Source organism: Zingiber officinale, chromosome 3A (assembly GCF_018446385.1).
Source record: "Zingiber officinale cultivar Zhangliang chromosome 3A, Zo_v1.1, whole genome shotgun sequence".
Classification (NCBI taxonomy): Eukaryota; Viridiplantae; Streptophyta; class Magnoliopsida; order Zingiberales; family Zingiberaceae; genus Zingiber; species Zingiber officinale.
In genome coordinates, this window is record NC_055990.1 from 102064928 (window position 1) to 102082073 (window position 17146).

General features: G+C 38.5%; 1 protein-coding gene across 1 annotated transcript; it reads left to right on the plus strand.

Annotated features, from left to right (window-relative positions):
• Nucleotides 1-13305: 13305 nt before the first annotated feature.
• Nucleotides 13306-15269, plus strand: LOC122052190 (protein PLASTID TRANSCRIPTIONALLY ACTIVE 16, chloroplastic-like). The gene is made up of 4 exons (XM_042613598.1): nucleotides 13306-13773; nucleotides 13850-14389; nucleotides 14481-14539; nucleotides 14628-15269. Exons 1-4 carry the CDS (start codon nucleotides 13366-13368, stop codon nucleotides 15148-15150), a joined length of 1530 nt encoding a protein of 509 aa, XP_042469532.1. The 5' UTR covers nucleotides 13306-13365; the 3' UTR covers nucleotides 15151-15269.
• Nucleotides 15270-17146: the final 1877 nt, after the last annotated feature.

Consider the following 17146-nt stretch of genomic DNA (forward strand, 5'->3'; position numbering starts at 1 on the left):
ACCTCTTTAGTTCCTAGTAGAAAATTCTTCCTCTAGTTGCATTTTTGTATAACAGTTATATTCAAGTGATGACATGCATGGGTACAGATTTAATGTATTTTAGCGTGAAGAATTGATATGTATATGTGTACAGAACTGAGCATGTGATTTTAGATTCAATTTCATTGCTATATAAGGAATAAGAACAATTTTATTAGATTGTTTTGTTTAGAGCCTTAGTTACTGCTGTGAGCTTATATTAGCCCTTTCAGATTCTGTTGGTTATTCCAGTAAGCACGAAGTTTCATTTTTTTCCCCTTAGCTGCAGTTTAGTGTCTTTTCTTTTGTGGCTACCGTGAGCAGGATAGTCCTTGATCATGTTCCAGATTTTGATATATATGCATATATGTGTTCATCTGCTTCTAATAGCTCTTTAAATTGAAGCATACAGTTAGCTTTCCTTGCTATTTTAACAAACATGAGCAGCCATGTATTTTAATGGAATGATTATGTGTTCTATTAAACTGTTTAGGGGATTATGAGTAGCTATAAGTAAGAAAAGACCAAGGTCTTGATAGGATTTCTAAATTTTAAGAATTGGGATCAGCAGCACACCAAGTGCTCAAGAAATGCCAAGGCATTTTATTATAAGAATATTACAAGATAACAAGTATTTTATTTTAAAAAGGCTAGTACCCGACTTCCAAGGTTGTCGTTAAACAAATCCAGGTGATCAATTCCAAGGTCTTGGCCCTGGTAAGACCAAGGTCTTTACCCTCGTAGGACTGGTGACTAGCTACCACAGTCTCTATTAGGGAGCACGCATTGGTACTAAGCCTGGGCCCAAGAAGAGATTGATTATTATTTTGAAGTAATAAAGTATAAGTTTTTGGAACAAATGAAACAAGCTTCACTTATGTTTAGAGTCAGCAAGTTTAGTTCCTTTTAATTCGAAGCATGCAGTATTAGTTTTATTTGTTTCCTGATTAGTTTATTGAGCATGATTAGTCTTGCCTTCCAGCATGCAGTTTTATTCTTGTATATCATGAGTATGCAAATTTTAGTGCTTTGCTACTAGATGAGCATGAATAGTTTTCTTCTTACAGATTCAGTTTTAGCATTTCTGTATTTATATGCACATTCGAGTTTTTGTGAGTTAGACAACGCTTACTAAGCATTTTGCTTATAGTTTGCATTTCCTCTTACTGTAGATAAAGGAAAGGAAAAGCTATAGAAAAGGAAGGCGCTAAGGAGGTGCAGAAGGATGTGTGATGCCAGGACTATGGGAGAGACTTGGGGCATTATTAAGTTTCTGTGTTTTAGTGGTTAAGAAACATTTGAGATTGTACCTTAAGTTCCATGTCATTTGAGATTATTTTTATTTTAGATTGCATGCTAAGATGAATTCAGTTTAGTAAGTACCTTCTTTTGGTGTTTGCATGGAGATATAGTTTCATATGTTTCTGTTATTATGATATATATGTGCATGTTCATTTTTGGAGTATTGTATTGTATTTTAGTCCTGTTGAACTGCATATACTCTGCCGAAATTTTATGTTTTCTGAACAAATTAAGTACAGTTTGTTACACTAGTTAAGTAAGAGTCTATAGTAGTTACGTAACGGACACCTTTAGAGAGTAGTGAGAAGGGTGGTCATTACACTGCCCCTAGGGGGTTCAGGCGCTTGGACTTGGTCCAGGCACTCACACAGTCAACATCTTGTTAACTGTCCGGTTCACCTTCGATCTGGCTCATGTTCGCTTGGGTGATTTCGGCCATCCGGAATAAGACTTACTCGAACCTATTTTTCGACCTTCTCCTCGAGCAACCTTTTGCTCCGGCTTCTCATCAGTAAAAAATGCAGCACGCTTCCTTCTTATCCACCAGCATACTCTTACATAGCACCTCTTCCCTTGGATGTACCGAGCCTGTTGACTCTCTCCTGCGTCGTCCTTCTTGATAGCTGCATCTTTCGCTCGACTTCTTGTGCTCCTAAGTTTCTGCATACTTAGACACAAGGTATTAAATACACACAAAACTCAAATTAACTCGATTAACTATATCAAAACTACCTTGGGGTACCTACAGTGAAATATAGTTAAGTCAAAGTTGGCAAAATGACTAGTAAGGAGAAGTCTAGTCAAGATTGATGACTAGCAGAGGAAGTCCTAAATAAAGGTTAGGTAAGGAAAAGTCCTAGTAAGTGAAACTAGGCTTTGGTGAGTGAAGTTAGCAAGTGAAAGTCTTAGTGAGTGAAGCTAAGCTCTGTGAGTGAAGTCAGAAGGTCAAAGTCCTAGTAAGTAAAGCTAAGCCCTAGTGAGTAAAACTAGGAAAAAGTCCTAGTGAATGAAACCATGGGAGGAAGTCCTAGTGAGTAAAGCTAGGCAGTGGAGATCCTAAGGAGTAAGCCTTAGGTGATAAAGTCTCGGATGTAGTCCAAGCACGAAACTTAGTAGGTCGAGTAGATTTATAGGAGTGTGGTTTGATTATAAGGGATTGACCCTTTGGTAGTGTACTTAGAAGAGGAACCTTCAAGAAAAGGTAAGTATATTAGGTCAAGTAGACTAACATGTAAGTACTCCATGATAGTTTTTATGTGATCAACCAAGTCAAGTTAGGTCATGTTGTCTTTTAATGTCTTGTGTCTAAGTGTGTAGGAACTTAGTGTTGGTGCAATCAACCCAAGTTTGATCGGTATGATCATGGTTTTGATGTGTGTGTCAAAGAGTTTAAGTTAGACTTTCATATGTGTTTGAGTCTTGCAGGACTTGGTAAAACACATGAGGAACTTGGTGCAGCCAAGATTGGAAAGCTTATCCTAGGGCTCGGATCCTTGAGTCGGTGAAGGATGGTGTGGAAGACATTTGATGGACCGTCGGACGAGGAGCAATGGAGTGGAGCCGAGGGAAGCGGACTTCAAGGCAATGTGAAGGATGGCACGGAGAGGAGTCGTGGGCTCGGGTGCATCTGTGGGATGAAGGCCGAGGAAGAGGGCTTCAAAGGCGACTCCGAATAGGATGAGTGGGAGTGAATGTAAGGTACCAGTCGACTGGTACTTAGACCAGTCGACTGGTCCAAATTCACAGAAAGCACAAAATGCTTCTGTGCTCGTCGGCTAAGGGGACCAGTCAACAATGGAAGTTTAAAAAATTCTTTAAAGTGAATAAATTTAATCAAGTGTAGGTTAAAAGAAGAAAAATGAAAGTAAGATGTTATCACTGCAATGAAGAAGGATACGTCAAAGACAACTACCTAAAACTGGAAAAAAAAAAAAAAAAAAAAAAAAAGAAGATAAAGACGAGGACAAAAGACTGACCTTGAAGAAGCACAAGAACCTAAAAGTGACATGGGACGAAACATCAAAATCAGAAATTGAACCCTACGTCAGACTTGCGCTGATGGCAAGTCACAAAGAAGATGAAGAAGCAAGCTCATCCGAGATGAGCATTGTCGATGAAAGGAGAGCAATATCAGAAGAAAGTAGCACTATAGGGGAGCATCAAATAATGAGATCGACAAGGTAAGTCAGGTACGATCTCTACCTTCCGATAAGTTATTTAAATTTATAAAAAAATATTGTCAAAAAATTCTTGTAAATTAGAAATTGGAAAAAAAAAATTTAAAAAGGAAAATGAGAAATTAAAGATAACCTTAGCAACATCTTGTCAATTAGAAGATTTTGACAAGATAAAAATTGAAAAATTATGCATGCTCACATGTTTAACAAATTTGAAATTATCAAAGACTTAATTGCCATTTTAGATATCATATGGGCCAAATTAGAAAATTATCATAAAAAAAAATTCTAAAAAAAAGTCTAATTAATCCAGTAGGTAGAAACCTATATTGAGTTCCAAAATCATGCTTAAATTAAAAATTATTATACATGCTTTATTTTTAATTTAAATTCATAATTTTTGCTTAAAATTGTCTAACATTTGTTTTTTCATATGATCTCTCTTCAAAATTAATTTGATATTAATTTTTCCGAGAAAGAGGGTGCCATTACTTATCAGTATAAAAAATTTTAAATTTTGTTTACTGTTGAATTAATTTTTATGAATTTTTTTAACAAAAATTACATTTTTTTTAATTTAAAAATATATTGCAGCATTATTTTTGTAAACTTTATTTTTTTATGAAAGTTTATTGTGTTCTCTGTCTAAAAAAAATATTTTCAAACATTTTTTTAACCGTTATTGAATTTTCTATGAATTAGTTATCCAAATACTAATTTTTAATATTAAAAATTCCCAAAGATCTATTTTTTAAAAATTTATTTTGTTACAAAAATACTTGCTCTATTACATGAGCACAGATCTCTTGGACCACTTTTTGTGGTCCAGGGAATGTGTCACTCGTATTTGCGATCGGATCGTGGTTGCGATCCGACCGCAAATTGTTGTGATCCCTTCCTAGGTTTACCGCCCCCACCAGGTTATAGTTTTTGTTCGGAGCAGATAGCCAGAGGTCGTCCGGAGGTCTCCGGTTGTGGATAAGTGGTCAGGTTACTGGGTGCCAAGCGAGGGTGTCCTCCGGACGACCTCCAGCCACCCGCTCTGAACAAAAACTATAACCTAGTGGGGACGGTGAACCCAGGAAGGGTTCGCAACCATTTGCGGCTGGATCGTGGCCATGATCCAGCCGTAAATACGAGTGATACATCCCCTGAACCACAAAAAGTTGTCCAGGAGATCCTGCCTCCTATTACATTCTCAAAAAAAATTTCATGATTTTTTAAGCATAGAAACTATTTTTAAGCATTTTTTTTAGAAAATACAACCTTATGTAGAAAATATTTTATTATTACTTAAATCAATTTTATTTTTTTCAAAAATTTTATCACAAAAATTTTATCACAGCTTTAAACATGTCATCTTAACGGTTATAAACTTTTCAAAATTTTTGAAGAATTAAAAATAAATTTAAAATTATTTTTCCAAAACTACTTCATAAAAAGTTCAGATTTTCAAACTTTAAATTTTTTTTTTTTTAATGTTTGTCATTTTTTTTACCCCTACATGTCATCTTAACTGTTATAAACTTTTCAAAATTTTTGAAAAATTTAAAATAAATTTAAAATTATTTTTCCAAAACTATTTCATAAAAAGTTCAAATTTTCAAACTTTAAATTTTATTTTTTTAATGTTCGTCATTTTTTTTACCCTTAAAGATTAATTCAGATTTATTTCTAAATTATTTTATAATAATTTCACTATTTTTAATATGATCAAAGGGGAAGAGTTAGAGATTAAGTTTAGGGAGAGGGTAAATTTTTTTAAAATATTATAAATTACATATTAAGTACTTGTTATTTCATTGTTATTTATTTTTGGTTTACCCTAACTTAGTTTGGATTGTTCACATAAAAAATGAGGAGATTGTAAGTACCACGTGATAATTTTGATGTGATCAGCAAAGTCAAGTTAGATCCTGTTGTCTTTTGATGGCTTGTGTCTAAGTGTGCAGAAACTTAGGAGCACAAAAAGATGAGCGAAAGACATAGCTAGAGAGAAAGACAGCACGGGAGAGAGTCGACGGGTTCGATTCATCCGAGGGATGAGGCACTGTAGAAGAGTACGCTGGCAGACGAGAATGAAACGCACAACATTTACGAGGGACGAGAAGCTGGAGCGACAAGTTGCTTGAAAAGGCCAGAAAAAATGTTTGGGCGAACCTTATTCCGGATGGTCGAGATCACCCAAGTGAGCAAAGCCGAAGCGGACTTCCTGGATAGAAAGTCAACCTTGAGTTGACTGGAGTCCGAGCGCCCGGAGCTATTCTAGGCGCTCAGACCACTTTGGTCCAGGCAGGGGCGCCTCATGGGTGCCCTTGTTTGAAGGCGGCCCGAGTGCCCGGAGCTATTCCAGGCGCCCGGACCAGATAAAATATTATCTTTTACTCATTGTGTAGTCATTTGCGAGGAGATAAGATTTGCCACATTGGGCACTCGGAAAGGATCTGGGCCCCTGGACCGTGTCATTTCAGCAAATGGTCGTTTTCACCCAGTGGACTATAAATAGAGCCATGATCTTCTTATTTTTGAAAAACACACTTTGTACTTCAAGTTCTATTCAGTTTTTCAGTTTTGAGCTTCATTTTTGTGTACAAGGATTCTCCGCCTCCAACATTTTATTCGAGAAGAAGATTTTCTTACTGAGCCTACTTTCCTTGGAGTAGCAATTGTTGGTGCAATTTGCGCTAATGATCTAACTAAGGTTTTGATGAATGCAAGTCAATTAAAGTTAGAGTGTTTTATGAGCTAATTGCTTTACTAAGTATGCAAGAGTTAATGGGTCCGAAAGACCTGACACCAGGCTTAAGACCGAATAGCTAGTGCGAAGTCTAGATAAGTCTATGAGACCTGATATCTAGCGGAAAGTCTAGTTGGGTCCATGGGACCTGACAACTGATCGAAATCCAGTTGGGTTTGTGCACTTGACAACTGGCGGGAAGACCTGGTAGGTCAAAGGCAAGTCAACAAGTTATGTTGGTAAGTAAGATGTAAGCAACTGGAGGAGAGATCCAATGAGGACGCATTCCCGGTTGAGGAAAATATAGGCGTCGGTCCAACTTAAGTCCATTTGAAAAACTTAAGTTGTGACCTTGACTGGATCCTGGTCTCGAGGAGACAAGATCTAATTACTACTCCTATTCTATTAATGTTGTGCTAACTCTATTTTACAAGATAAATATATTTTTATTTACCTGGACTAATTCCTTTTTGCAGGAATTTAAAGGTTGAAAAAAGGGAGTTCGGGCACCCGAAGCTGTTCACAAGCGTCGCCTGGGCGGAGGCCGAGAGTTGGTCCAAGCGCTCAGACCAGAAAAGTTTTCCAGAAGCTGAGTTGGAGTGTGATGACTGGACAAACCCATGTCAACAGTCCAAGTGCCCGGAAGTGGATAAACTTCATGGATGAAGTTTCAACGAGAGATCACTATGTCAGCAATGGTCCAGGTGCCCGAAAGGGTTCCAGGCATCCGGAATGGGCCTATATAAGGGCCTTCAACCAACAACTTCAAATCATCATCTGCTACAACTTTCACTCTTGTGTGATGCTCTAGAGAAGCTCCTACGACACTGTAAAGCTTCTCTGACAACCGGCGATCAAGATCTATTTAATTATTTTCTCTTTTATCGGTAACATTTTCTTATAATTCTTGTACTTAAATTTTGTAATCATTCGAACTATTAGTTGATTGTCCAATGAAAGCACTCGATGAGTGCAAACCTTGGAGTAGGAGTCGCCAAAGGCTCCGAACAAAGTAAAAAACTACTTGTGTTAGCGCTCATTTTTTTTCTTCATATTCATTATTCCGCTATGTAACTCATTTTAATTCATAATTTTTTATGATCGCTACTAACCTCTTACTAAGCTTACTATTCCTACAACAATCTTCTTATTGCCAACCAATTAAAACCTTGCTTGTCTCGTACTTATTTTGATTCTATTATTCTATTTAATTAAGGGTGTAATTGTGTTAAGCCCGATTGTTTGAAAAAGGTATTGGTTTGTTTTATTGTGTAGGGCAATTCTCCTCCCTCTTATTAGTTGCAAGGGATCTACATTACAAGAGTGTGGCTTGATCCTAAAGGATTGACCCTTAGTTGATAGACTTGGAGGAGGGACTTTCAAACAAAAGGTAAGTCTAGTTGGTCAAATATATTTACAGGATTAAGGCTTAGGTTGCTTCTTTGTTGTTATATGATTGTTTTACAAGAACCTAGAGCTGGAAGAAAAACAAAAAATAGACAAATGTAAATGGATGAATCGAACTTAACTCGTGTAGAATCGGATCCAAACTGATTTAGTAGACCGAACCAGCAGTTCGATAGACCGACTGGGTTTGGTCTAGATTGTTGAGTTGCCAAAAATATTGACATGAGATGATGTGGTAAAATATTTGATCCATCTTTATGGTTTGGATGAAGATAAGGATAAGCCAGATGATGTGGATAGAGATAAGGCTTGATCCAGATATGACTTTATTCAGATAAGGATATGATCCAACTTTATAAAAGGAGATGAAGACTCTAAGTTCAAGATCAACAATTCTTCTACCACTCTATTTCTGTGTTCGAAAGAAAAGACAACAAGGTGAAGCTTTGCGACCAGGGAAGCTCCAAGAGGAGTGCACTGCGTTACACTTAGGACTTCTGGATCGACCGCTATCATTTGTTTGTTTTTCTATTTACAAGTTGTGTTTTAATTTATAATATTTTCTTGTGCTTTTTAAACTATAAGACGAGTTTTTTCACATTCGGAAAGTTCTAAAAAGGAGACCACTAATGGACGAACACCTCTCATGATTAAGCCTTGGACATACTGACCTTGGGGTTGGGAACCAAGTAAATCCCATGTGTTCTTTCGTTTCTATTATTTATTTATATTCAGTTGTATACTAACCTAGTAGAAAGAATGAATGATGAAATTGAAAAGAAAGATGGTTGATATTCACCCCCTATCGATGTGCGATCCTACAACTGTGACCATATGTAGAAGGGCACATGACGAAAAACAAGCAAAACTTTCCACCTTAGTTTCCCCTCATCTTCTCTCTGTCGTGCACCCACTAGGCAGTCTACTCATGATAGAACTGGATATTCTATTAGTTCACCATAAACAATCTATGATAGGTTATGTTTGTAGTCTAGTCATTATATCTTGGGAAATAGACATCCAATGTGGCCTCATAGCATCACCGAAGGAGGATGAATCTGTTTCAAGAAAACTACGTCAAACACAAGCCTTGACATCTTCCTACTCGGGTGACTTATATCTTGACTCAGCATCACTTTGTGTCCTCTTGGGAGCACTTGGGAAACACGGCAACTTGGGCAGTTAGATGAGTGGGAAACCCACTTGAGTGACTTGGCACTCGGGTGACTCGGTAGTTCGAGCATTCAGCTAAGTTGACAACCCACTCGGGCAACTTGTCACTTGGGTGACTTGGTACTTAGCTTCTCACTCGATGTCGGGAAGCTTTAAGATGCTCAGACCTAGTGGCATTTGGGAGCACTCTGCATATGGCCAGCGGCATCCCACTCATGCTCGGACAACCTAGCAGCTTGACCTAACCTTCAAAGCTGACGGACGGAGATTATATGATTAGGTCATCTAATAAATAAGTCTGAAGTTAAATTTTTGTAATTTTCAATTTAGAATATCCCCTATAGCTCCAGGAAAAATTATTTAACAATCTCTTCTCTTAACTCGCCAAAAGTGAAATCCTCAAGAAGCTAAAATCTTACATGCAACTCATCAATTGATAAAAAGGCTAAATTTTTATCCAAAATCTTTATACATGTTAAATTTTTGTAAACAAAATATGCACAAATAGAAAGGTACGAAGTTGAGGTTTTAGGACATGGTGAGACTCAGGAGCAATACAGAAATCTCCTAAACTTAGATTGGGTCTAATCAGAACTAGTTAAAGCCATCAATGGATTTTGGTTGAAATTTATTGATGGACATAGAGGATTTAAAATGCTAAAATCTGGTCATAGAGTAGAAGAGAGAATTGTAGAGAATATAGAGATGGTGTGCAACACTACTTCTAATCCTTCTATATGAAGTTATGGTTCTATCTTAATTGGCACACAAATTAAATTTTTATAAATAAGCTCCGCACAAATAAGAAAGTCATGAAGCTGAGACTTTAGAGTATCATAAGAGTAAGAGGTAATGAAAAACCTACTAGACTTAGATTGAGTCTGATCAGAGTTGGATAAGGTCATTAATGAATTTTAATTGAAACTCATTTATAGACCTAAAAAAAATTGGAATAGTAAAACTTAGACTTGAAGTGAAAGAGGGGAGTGTAGAGAAAGTAGAGATGGCATGCAACTTTAGTTTTGAGCCTCCTACATAAAGTTTTGACTCTGTTTCAATTGACACACCGGCCGAATCTTTTTTAAATAGGTTATGCACGAATAAGAAGAATATGAAGTTGAAGACTTTAGGGCATAGTAGGACTCAGAGACAATGTAGAGAACTATTAGACTTGGATTGAGTTTATCAGAGATGAATAAGACCATCAATGAGTTTTTGTTGAAACTTATTGATATACCTAAAAATTTTGAAATATTAAAACTTAGGAATGGAGTGGAAGAGGGGAGTATATAGAGAAATCTAGAGACGATATGCAACCCTACTTCTGAGCCTCCTACATGAAGTTATAAGTTTGTGTCAATTGGCATATAGATTGATTTTTTATAAACATGCTATGTAAGGTAAGAAAGGCATGAAGATGAGACTTTAGGGCATAGTAGGACTCAAGGATTTGGAATACTAAAACCTAGACATAGAGTGGAAGAAGGGAGTGTAGGGAATCTAAAGATAGCATGTAACAATACTTCTGAGTCTCTTACATGAAGTTATGACTCTGTGTCGATTGGCACACAGATTGAATTTTTGTAAATAGATTTTGCATAGATAAGAAGGCCATGAAGTTAAGACTTTAAGACATGGTGGGACTCAAGGGCAATGCATAAATCAACTAGACTTGGATTGAGTCCAATCAAAGCTGGATACAACCATCAATGGATTTTAGTTGAAACTCATTAATGGACCTAGAAAATTTAGAAAACTAAAACTTAGGCATAAAGTAGAAGAGGAGTGTATTGAAGGTAGAGATGGTGTTTAATCCTGGTTCTGAGCCTCTTGTATGTGTAAGATTGAAGAAAGCGCTAGAGGGGGATGAATAGCACGCGTCACTTTTTTTTACTTTTTTGTCAAACTTCGAGAGTACACAACAGAAAAGAATAAACATAAAATAAACAAGCACAAAGTTGACATCGTTTCTTTTTACTTGGTTCACATCCCGATGACTATTGATATAAGACTCACACTCGTTGAATGCTTTCATTGGTCAATTCACTAATAACATAAATGTTTACAAAAGAATACTAAATTATTTAAAGTATTCTCAAGAACTGACGACATAGGGTTTACCCCACCATGCGTCTGATGCCTGTGTACCTGCATGAACCTCCCTCCATATCCGTGGGGCCGACACTAGGGGGGTCGTTAATGTAGTGGATCTACATTGAGATAGTCGTCGAAGTAGCATTTCAGCATTGTAACAGAAGTTTAGAGCAGCTTGGAAGTTGTTTGTTTGTAGAAGAAAAGTGTATGAGATGCTAGTCAAAGCCTTCTTTTATAAAGCATTCCGAGCGCCTAGATCCCTTCCAGGCACCTAGAGTCGACCTAATTTGATCCGACTCTGTCGATGATTATTCATCTCTAGGCTCCTGGATTCCTTCTAGGCGCCTGGGCCGCTGACATGGCTGCACTTCGATGAATCTCTATCCAAGTTGCCTCTATCTATTCCTTGGTACCTGGATCCCTTCTAGGTTCTTGGAGTCTAACATGTGCTAGCCAATCAGGGTATGCCAACTTAGCTACTTGCGTGGCTGGATTCGGGCCATTCTGAGCGTCTGGATTCTTTCTGGTCGCCTAGACCTTTGAGCATCTGGAATGCCCTAACTCCAGCTTTGATTTCCTATATCATAAAGTTAGCATAACAGACATAATTTGAAATACAAGTACAAAAATATTTTTGACAATCTCAGAACTATCCGATTATGACTTTCAGATTACACTAAAATCCTAACTCAAACCTACGCCTATTGTTCCCTTAATGGAGAATGCGTTCTCATCTACTCCTCTTAGGAGAGTTTGTCTGTCGCTAAACATTCGGTCCTCCTGAACTATTTAAACTTTTTCTCAGCATCTGATCTTAACCTTTGAGACTTCCCGCTAGACATCTGATCCTCGCCCACCTAGACTTCTGCCTGATGTTCGTGACCCTAGGGGTTTTAGGGGTTCTGCCCGATGTCCTCGATCTTGCAAGACTTCTGCTCGGTCCCTTCGATCAGGATTTCTTTACCTAACCTCAACTAGAACTTTCTTGTATACTTAATTAAGCTTGTTAGATCATAATAACTCTAAACTTTAAATCTTTCTTAATATTAAAATATATATTTGATTAGCTAGTGTTTTGGTACCGACAACATGAGTATGAACTTATGGCTTTGTGTCATTTGGAGCTAAATACTTTAAAATAGATTCTACCCATATAAAAAAAACATTAATATGGTGGGACTCATGGGTAATGCAGAAACTTAACAGCATTGGATTGAAGGTCACAATATTTTGGTGTTGATTTTTAAATTTAACACCACTATGTTTTTGAGTTGGAGAAATCATAACACTGTGGTGTTAATTTTAAAGGATCTAGCACCATATTTGTGTTGATTTTCAAAGTTCAATATTATTTTGGTAGTTCGAGAAATCATAACACTGTGGTGTTAATTTTAAAGGATCTAGCACCATTTTTTGTTGATTTTCAAAGTTCAATATTATTTTGGTATTGATTTTTAAAGTTCAATATTATTATATTGCTAGGTTTTGGAAATCAGAATATTATTGGATTGACGTAAACGGTTCAACATTATTTTAGTAAATCCTAAAATATGATGGTAATAAGATGAATATATTTATCCTAGCGTTCTCCGTTAACTTATCTTATGGTTAATACAGAGGACGTAAATCATGAATGACTATTAATATTTAAAATAATGACTAACATATAAAAAAAATATTTATCTTAATTATGTCAAAATTCTATTAAATACTAAAATAAAATGAGAAAGAAAATGGACGATTTGACTTTCAAAGAATTTCACTTTGAGCAAAGAGATGTCCAAAGTTACATCCGAAAATTTATTTATTTTTTATCTTTAAAAATTGTAAATGGTTAATTATTACTCAAGTTATATCTAGAAATAAAAAGAATAAAATATCTCTCAATTTTGCAATGATATTTAGAAAGGATATTTTTTAAAATATCTTTTAATCGCAAGTAATTAAATCTCCGGTCATGGAATTATATTTAGTAATTTTTTCCTTTACTTTTTAAAATAAAATTAAAAATTAAAAATTAAAAATATATATTTAATGATAGAATTTAGAAATATTTAATAGGGATCTTATAAATATTTAGTAAAATATTTAATTATAAAATATTAAATAATAAAATATTTAATTGATGACGTGAAATATCCTTACTGTGTATTGTGGATACTAGTCAACAAGAATGATAATTTAGCTTTAAATATACGTGTTGATTAAATTACGATTAAGGATTAGATTAAACGATGAAGTGAAACAACTGTTCATGATAATGAAATTGGGGTCCACGTAATTGGAAATATCAACCACTTTAAAATCCGGATTCGACTCGATCCAACGTCTGGTCTCCATACTCTTCGTGAAGATAACGCTGACGTGGACTCATTCCATTGGCCGATACACTCGCACGACATCTATACACCCAATCTATCTCCCGCCATCGCCGGAGAAGCCCCCCATTCCACCACCATGGCTCCCGCCCTTACCTCCAACTCCTTCCGCCTCTACTCCAAGCCGACGAGGCCTGCCACCGTCGCCTCTGCGCAGCCCCGGCCGAACCTCTTCAGCTTCGGACGGCCCAAGGAAGACCCCTCGGCCCCGGGGGACGAGGCGCCCAAACCCAACCGGTTCTTCGTCGACTTCGGGAAGCTCCCCGACGCAAAGTCGCTCGTCCCTGCCATCGCTACCGGCCCCTCCACCCCCCTCTTCGCCGGCGCCCGCCGCAAGGACCCCCGCTCCGTCTTCGTGGCCGGCGCTACCGGGCAGGCCGGCGCCCGCATTGCGTGGGCCCTCCTCCGCCAGGGATTTTCCGTCCGCGCTGGCGTCTCCGACCTCGCCGCCGCCCAGGACGTCGCCCGCCTCGCCGCCGCCTACAAGGTCCGCCTAGCAAAATACCAACTTTTCTTTTCGATTCCAAAAAAAGGAAAAAAAAAATCTAATTTTTACGCCGCAGATCATCTCGCCGGAGGAATCGAAGCGGCTCAACGCGGTGGAGTCGCCGTCCGACGACGCGGCGGCCATCGCCAAGGCGATCGGCCCCGCCGCCAAGGTGGTGGTCACGGTGGGCGCAGCCGAGAAGGGACCCACGGCAGAGCTGACTACGAACGAGGCACTCGAGGTGGTGCGCGCCGCGAAGCTCGCCGGAGTCGGGCACGTGGCGGTGGTCTACAACGCGGGGCCCGGCGGGTTCCCGGTGCAGTCCACCGGCAACGTGCTCGACGGCGTTACCTCCTTCTTCTCCAACCTCTTCGCGCAGGGGCAATCGCTAACGCTGGGGGACTTGCTCCGGAAGATGGCGGAGCTGGACCTGAACTACACCGTGATCAGGGCGGCGCTCACCGACGACTACGCGGCCGAGAGCTCGTACGCATTGACGGTGGCGGAGGAGGGGAAAGCCATCGGAGCTACAACCGGCGAATTCAAGGTATCGAGATTGCAGATCGCCGGATTAGTCGCAGATGTCCTTTCCAACACTGCCATTGCCGAGAACAAAGTACGGAATCTGCTCTCATCTCTTTCCCTTTTCCTTTTTTTGACAATCAAGAATTTTCTCCAACACTGCCATTTTTGTTCATGATCTTCAGGTTGTTGAAGTCTTCTCGAGTCCGTCGGCGACATCGAAGAGTGTGGAAGAACTCTTCCGGTAGTTAAACTCCTAAAAAAGCAATTTTGATGGTCGATTCTGTCGTTTGACTCGTTTGTTCATAGGAATAATGTGTAAATTTTGTCAGTGTGATACCGGAAGACGGCAGACGGAAGGTGTATGCGGAGGCGAAGGCGAAGGAGGAAGCAGAGGAGGCGGCGAATGAGAAAGCCCGGGAGGCGACGGCGAAGAAGAAGAAGATTGAGGAGGAGGCGCAGAAGCTGGAGGAGAAGAAGACGCGCGCCGCCACAGCGAGCAAAGAGGCCCGGCAGCTGGTTGAGGACGCCGGCGCGTCGCTCGACGGCCTGCTTGCCAGGGCCAAGGGGCTCGCCGGCGGCGAGTTCTCCTGGGACAAGTTGAGCTCGCAGCTGGCGACGGTGGTGGCGGTGACCACGAATGGCGCAGCGGAGGGGAAGATAAAGACGACGACGCAGGTCGCCACCGTGAGGGGACAGGCCAAGGCGCGGAGCCTGCCGCCGAAGAAGGCCGTGGTGAAGCGACCTCCCCCGCCGGAGAAGCCGAAGACTAAGCAGCCGGAAGCGTCGCCTGAGGTGAAGAAGATCTTTGGCGGCCTCTTCAAGCAGGAAACGATTTATATAGATGATGATTAATGGAGAATTTGCGTCGTTTGTACCTCGTAAATCGAAGAGAACAAGTTTATGCTAAGAATTGTTTTTCTCTTGAATTTTGGGGTCCTCTGTGCAATAATTAATGGTGAAATTTGGATGTCCGTTGTCCAGCGTTGCTCGTTGTCGCCTAGGCGTTTGATTTTTCTTCTGTCTGTCGTAGTCTCTTCGATCTCCAAGTTTCAACTGAAGAGAAAACGTAGAAATGCTTTTGGAATGAAAGTCGGACTGTTCCGACGTAGTGCCTCCCATGTTTAAACGGTGGAAGAGAGAAGTAGGAATGCTTTTGGAATGAAAAAGATTATTAGAGAAAATCACCGTACCCAGGGCCGTCTCAAGATTCCTTGAGGCTCTAGGCAAAAAAATTAAAAAAACAAAATTTTTTAATCTATTTTTAATTTTTTTTTTTAACATTTTTCATTTAGATTTGGGACCGAAAATAATAATTTAAAATAAATATTTTTAAAATTAGTTATTAAAAAGAATTAAATATTTTAAAAAAAAAGATAATTTTTTATATAAAATTTAGTTTTCTGACGGGTATTTTGATAATAATTTTATTTTTTATTAATAAAATTATTAATTATTTAATCTTTTTAGTTAGAATGTCAAATAGACTTTATTAATTTTAATTTTAAAAAATTTATTTTTGCTAATGCATTTTACTTTGAATTTTATGATAAAAAAATCTCTAATTCATATTATTATCGAGAAATAAAAAGAAAGAGCGAGGAAGAAATATTATCGACAAAGGAAGAGAAGGACGTTCTCTGCAAGTGTCATCGGTGAGGAAGGAGAAACATGTAAAATCGCTGATGAAAAAAGAAAATGGCACAATGCACTGATGATAAAACTATTAAGATTTTTAAGAAATATTGAGGAGAAAAGAATTCATTAGGTTTTGTAAAAATAGTATTACTAATTGTAAAATAAAATGGGAATCCAAGTAATAATAAAAAAAGAAAGAAATATGTCAATTTAAAAATGAATTATATTTAAGGTAGAATAAAATCTCATATAAAATTATGGTAGGCAATTAATGAGAAAATAAAGATAAGTACAAGGTATAAATAGGAAGTGGAATCGATAATGAATTAATTGACAAGGTGTCATTAATGAAGTAACAAGACATTTATAATTAATTAATATTAATGATGCTAATTTAATTTTTTTTAATATCTTTAATTAATTAATCAATGGGCCCAATGGAAAGTATAAATAGGAAGTGGAATCGATAATGAATTAATTGACAAGGTGTCATTAATGAATTAGCAAGACATTTATAATTAATTAATATTGATGATGCTAATTTAATTTTTTTAATATCTTTAATTAATTAATGGGCCCCAATAAAATTGGGGCCCTAGGCATAGGCCTTAATGGCCTATGCCTTGAGCCGGGCCTGACCGTACCTCGTTGATATGGTGAATAACATAGGACCTCACCAGTAAAATTAAGTTTACTAGGTGACATGGAGGTTAAATTCTAATAAAGGTCAACTTAAGTATCTGGGTTTCAAGCTAGCTCCTGAAGTTCAATAGGACAGACGAGCAGAACCCTAGAAGGGAGAGGGGCGCAATTCCCCCGAGTCTGATCGGATGAAGTCGAGCAGACATTAGACATTTGTAACGACCATGAAGCCCAACGTATGAAGCCAAGCGTCCCAAGTCCTCCGATGAGCATACAAAAAGTTTCATTGACAATACAGATCGGATGGTGTTAATCGGACGTTCTATGGGTCCAATGGGTCTAGCCTCTCTCTGAGACTTTCAAGGGGCATAATTTCCCAAAGTCCGATCGGACGTTGTGTGGCACAGATTTCTTGAGCCGCCAAGTGGCTAAGACATGTCAGGTAGTTGAGTCGTCAAACATCGCTATAAGTCTGTTAAAAGTTCTACCTCTCCACAAAAACCTCACGGACGCTCAACCTCCCGAAGCCGATTGGACATGGTGGTACGCCAGGTCCAATTGGACTCCAACA

Coding starts and splice junctions, on each gene's coding strand:
- LOC122052190 (XM_042613598.1), top strand. CDS start 13,366: ATGGCTCCCGCCCTTACCTCCAACTCCTTCCGCCTCTACTCCAAGCCG. Junction 13,774..13,849: donor GCCTCGCCGCCGCCTACAAG/GTCCGCCTAGCA, acceptor TTTACGCCGCAG/ATCATCTCGCCGGAGGAATC. Junction 14,390..14,480: donor CTGCCATTGCCGAGAACAAA/GTACGGAATCTG, acceptor CATGATCTTCAG/GTTGTTGAAGTCTTCTCGAG.